Genomic DNA, 5,396 nt, shown 5'->3' with positions numbered 1-5,396 from the left:
AAGAGTTAACATTGTGTGTTCTCTGCCCCCCCCCCTTCCAATAATAAAAGTTAATGCCTAAATCACTAATTTCTAGGGAGTAATAATGACATTACTATGAGTGTTTTTTGACCCTTAAATCTAATAGTAATCATGGTCCATAAAAGGTGTAACTCTTATGAAGTTACACCTGGTGTAACTCTACAAAAGTTACACATTTTTTAAATCGTAGATTTCTAAAAGATCTATCGGTTAAAAAAAGCATCATTAAATATGATTGCTTCCACCGTATTACCTAATTAATACTACTAGCATTCTCTCTCTTCTCTCTCTCTCTCTCTCATTTATTACTTTCCAAGAGATAATATTTTGTTCAACACAACTTAAACAAAAATCTAATTTTCTGGTTAGACTGCGTGAAGCAGCAGATAATTTTTTTTTTTTTTTTATCAGATAACTTTTTAAGGAATTTTTTTTTTTTTTTTTTTTTTTTTTTTTTTTTTTTTTTTACGATGAAGACAAAAGCATATAATTGTGTAAAAAAAAAAAAAAAAAAAAAAAGAAAGAAAAATCTGAGTTTGAAATAGGGGCCACCCCGGTGGGCCATGGCTGCCAAACACTAGTAAATAAATCAAAGAAAAGTTCCATAAATTTTTTTAAAAAAAAAACTTCCAATTGGTCCTTCAAAAAAAAAAAAAAAAGACCAAAAATTTTGAAAGGTACAAGTCCAAAGGACCTGAAATCACCACATAATATCCGAGGATGATGTTCTTTTCTCCAAAGCCAGCCCAAAGGATGCCTCAGCAATCGTTGAATGCCTTGAAAAGTAACGTAGATGGTTGGGCCAATGCTTGAATCGAAGTAAATCAGGGGTTTTCTTCTCAAAACGCACTCTTCTTCAGTCCTACAGAACAATAAAGCAAACCCACCAAATGAAAAAGCTCAAAGCTGATGCTATATACTTGGTGCACCAATGTTTCTCTCCAAAGACCCTACAAAAGATTTTATATTCCTTGAAGATTTTAAATTTCTTTTATGGTAAGACTGCGTTGAAGCAGCAAGTCCAGAAGGTCTACCTTCAAATTTTATGGTCTTTTTTTTTTTTTTTTAAAGGACCAATTGGAAGTTTTTTTATTTTTTATTTTTTTAATTTTATGAAACTTTTCTTTTGTTTTGTTTACTGGTGTTTGGCAGCCATGGCCCACCGAGGTGGCCTCTGTGTTCAAACTCACTTTTTCCTTTGTTTTTTTTTTTTTTACACAAATATATACTTCTATCTTCACTATTAAAAAAAAAAAAAAAAAAGTTTATCTGCTGCTTCAACGCAGTCTACCAGAAAATTAGATTTTTTGTTTAGGTTGTGTTTAACAAAATATAAAAAAAAAAAAAAAAAAAAGAAAAGAAAAAAGATTTAGATGTTTTAGAAAAACGGGGAAAAAAAAAGGTTTAACAACACAGTCTTAAAATTAGATTGAGATCTTCAAGGAAAAGCATCATCTCTAGTTGAAATAAATTAATTTCATAATTTGAATTAAATTCTAAAATATGAAAGTATATAGACTGCCACATTATGTGGTAGTGTATACTCTATACACTATTATTAGATAAAATAAAATTACTTTCTTTCAAAGAATCTTAGTTACGGAAGTGGTCTTGGCTACTTTAGCACTTCTATGTGGTATCTTAATAATTTTGAGCAATTAGTATACTTTATGCTCTACCGTATCATATATTTTTTATTGATTTACATACCTCTAAGCTTTCTGCTTTTGATTTAGAGTTGAGCAATAGTAATTATCACATTACTTCCAATAATTACAATAGTAGAACCTTATAACTAATTATCACATTATACAGGCTGGTGTGAACTTAAGAAGCTCCAAGAGATATACCTCAGTGGCAATAATTTTGAAGGGGGACTACCTTCATGTCTGGCAAACTTGACATCACTCAGAGTATTGGATCTCTCTTATAATTACTTCAATGGGAACATTGTCCAGTATCCACTATCAAGTTTGACATCACTTGAGTACCTTTCTTTCTCAAATAACAATTTCTTCATCCCGTCCACATTCTCCTTTCTTTTCAACCTCCCAAATCTTAAGATCCTATTCAGTGCTAACAATATATTAGCTTTGGAACCTGACTCTCTTACTTGGATTCCAACCTTCCAATTAAAGGTCCTCAGTTTGTCAAATTGCTCAATTAACATTCACAATTGGACACCTCCCAGATTTCTTCATTACCAATATGATTTGCGAGTAATTAAACTCTCTCACAACAAGTTGGTTGGGCAGTTCCCTTACTGGTTGTTAGAGAACAATACAAGATTGGAGATTTTTATTGTAAATAATAACTCTTTCACGGGGCCTTTTATGGTGCCATATGAAATTCGTCCCAACATGTTGAGCATAGATATTTCTGATAATTACTTACATGGTCCAATTCCCACAAACCTCGATTTAATTTTTCCAAATTTAGAATCTTTAAAAATGTCAAGAAATGAATTTGAAGGCAATATTCCTTCTTCTTTTGGGAATTTAGTTTTCCTACGGGGTCTAGACTTGTCTGAGAATCATTTCTCAGGAACCATACCAATGCATTTCATAATGGGTTGCTACAATTTAGAATTTCTCATATTATCAAAAAATAGCTTCAGTGGCCAAATATTTCCTACCAATTCTAATTGGACTAGGCTAGAATATTTACATTTGGACAACAATCACTTCTCAGGCACACTTCCAACATGGATGGGGAACATGACATATTTAAATGTTATTGTTATGGCCAAAAATCATTTTGAAGGTCCTATTCCAATTGAGTTATGCAAACTCGTTGATCTTACATTTCTTGACCTTTCTGACAACAATCTTTTTGGCTCTATTCCATCTTGCTTCAATTCCTCAAGAATCAGGTTTTTTCAATTAAATAAAAATTGCTTGCGCGGTCCAATTCCAAGTTCTTTCCAAAACAACTCCAATCTACTTACACTGAATCTTCAAGATAACCATCTAACTGGAAACATTCCCAATTGGATTGGCAGCCTCTCATCATTGAGAATTTTCCTCTTGAAAGCGAATCATTTAGGAGGTCAAATTCCAATTCAAGTATGCCTTTTGCAGAATTTAAACATTTTGGATCTTTCCTACAATAAATTTTCAGGTCTAATTCCTCATTGCTTGAGTAACATTACTTTTGATGCATATGCCCACAAAACTTCTTTAACAAGTTTATCTTTCTGGGCAATTGATCCAAGGAGTTTGTCATTATATTTGAACATAAAGCCAAATATTATCAAATATCTCCCTAATGATATGTCTACGATTGACATATTTGAGAATGTTGAAGAAGAAGTAGAGTTCACAACAAAGACTAGAACTTACTCCTACAAGGGTGACATCCTCGAGTACATGTTTGGAATTGACCTCTCATGCAACAACCTAGCAGGTAAAATCCCACTGGAACTCGGTAGGATGAGCAGCAACATTCGTGCATTGAACTTGTCACACAACAATCAATCCCAGTAACATTCTCAAATCTAAAGCAAATTGAAAGTCTGGATCTTTCCTACAACAATTTGAATGGCAAAATTCCACCTCAGTTGACCGAAATGACCTCTCTAGCAGTCTTTAGTGTGGCACACAACAACTTATCAGGCACAACACCCGACAGAAAAAATCAATTCATTACTTTTAATGAAAGCAGTTATGAGGGGAACCCTCTCCTGTGTGGACCTCCATTACATAGTTGCACCAAAATGAGACCACCATCTACAATGCCAGTGGATAATGAAGGGGAAGAAGGTGATATTTTCATGGACATGGGTGTCTTCTACATAAGCTTTGTGGTGGCTTACATAACAGTCCTGTTGGGAATTGTTGCAGTTCTTTACATAAATCCATACTGGCGTAGGGCGTGGTTTAACCTCATTGAAGTGTGTATTGACACTTGCTACTGTTTTGTTGTGGTTCATTACCATAAGTTGTTTGATTTCAGGCTTGCATAGCCTTGTATTGACACTATTTTGTTGTGGTTTATTACCGTAAGTAGTTTAATTTCAGACTTGCATAGCCTTGCATTTTAATGATTACATGTATGTGCGTCTCTTCTTGTTGGATTTTGAATCTAAAGATTGAATATTTTTAATACTATGTTGTGCAAAATCTGTATTTGCTATGTAATTTTAAAGGACTAAGATTGTATTTTTGCATTGTTGCTTTAATTGAATACGTGAGTTATGCAAAGACAGAGAAATACAACTACCCTTAAGGGGCTAGGAGTCTAGCCATGAAGTGCCATGTAACGGCAAGAAAATCTTAAATCTCACAAATTATTTCGAAATATTGTCTAACTCTTTTTCTACTCACCATGAACTCTGCCAAATCAGGTGCGGCTTGATGCATTTGGGGGCCTAAGGTGAAAATTGATTATCTTGTTTTAGATGCAAAATTACTACTAATTAACATGAACTGCGTAGCATTTTTTCTTTTTTAAAAAAATTTATAGACTGAAAAATTGACAAAATTTTTCATACTCGTTGATGTGGCAGATTGATAATGATAAGTAAAAGAGTGGTATTAGTAGTAGACTTAGATGAAAACTAGTAAAAGTTTGCTAACTCAACTCTTATTTATTTTTATTTTTTTTTAGAAGTGCAACATTCATAATATTTTTTACAACAAATCCTAGGTTTTAAGTTGTTTTTTGTTTTCTATTTGAAAATATCACTATAATTATTTTTTTGCCATCAATAATAAGCTGTAACAACCTACTACTTGGCATTAGTTGTAAAAGTATTATAAAAAATATTGTAGACGTTGCATTTTTCTCCCTTTTTTATTTGTTTTTCATCTAGTAAAAAAAATATTATTTTATTTATTAATAATAAATAACTCTTTTGGTTTAAATTTAGGGGCCTTTTTCTTACTTAGGGCCTAAGGCGAACGCATCTCTTGCTCTACCATTCAGCCGGCCCTGTGCCAAATCACATAAAACATGCTCATGAATTCACAATGTTCAAAACCAGAATATGGGGACATCCAATCCCATGCACAAGCACTTGTCTGATCTGACAGCTCCAAAGAAAACCAATTAAATCATGTTTAACTTTCTAAATGCTTCAGTAAATATTGAACCATCTATATATTCAAAAGATTTATTCCAAGTGACATCTATTTTTCCATGTACGTGACATTATTCATAACATAATACAAAAATGACAAATAAACTGACTTGCCTTTCTCGATAGTGAAAAATATTAAAGAACAATAAATAATATGTACAATAACAACTTAGATACTCTAGATGCAAGTGATCAAATGATGCCGCCTCATATAAAACTACCATTGTGATTTGTAAGAAATAAATTACACACCCCTAACAACCTTCCCCCCCCCCCCCCCCCCCAAAACCATAAA

At 32.9% G+C, this 5,396-nt stretch overlaps 1 protein-coding gene across 1 annotated transcript in view; it reads left to right on the top strand.

Annotated features, from left to right (window-relative positions):
- LOC111982930 (cuscuta receptor 1-like) overlaps window positions 1-4,127 on the top strand; it is a 16,666-nt gene extending 12,539 nt beyond the window's left edge. Inside the window, 2 exon segments of the mRNA XM_065770628.1 lie at window positions 1,837-3,492; window positions 3,495-4,127. Of these exon segments, the coding sequence (XP_065626700.1) occupies window positions 1,837-3,492; window positions 3,495-3,985 (2,147 nt within the window). The 3' untranslated portion in view covers window positions 3,986-4,127.
- Window positions 4,128-5,396: the final 1,269 nt, after the last annotated feature.

The sequence above is a fragment of the Quercus suber genome, unplaced genomic scaffold (genome assembly GCF_002906115.3).
Source record: "Quercus suber isolate HL8 unplaced genomic scaffold, Cork oak 2.0 scaffold_33, whole genome shotgun sequence".
NCBI classification, from domain to species: domain Eukaryota; kingdom Viridiplantae; phylum Streptophyta; class Magnoliopsida; order Fagales; family Fagaceae; genus Quercus; species Quercus suber.
This window is presented reverse-complemented; position numbering and strand designations above follow the sequence as displayed.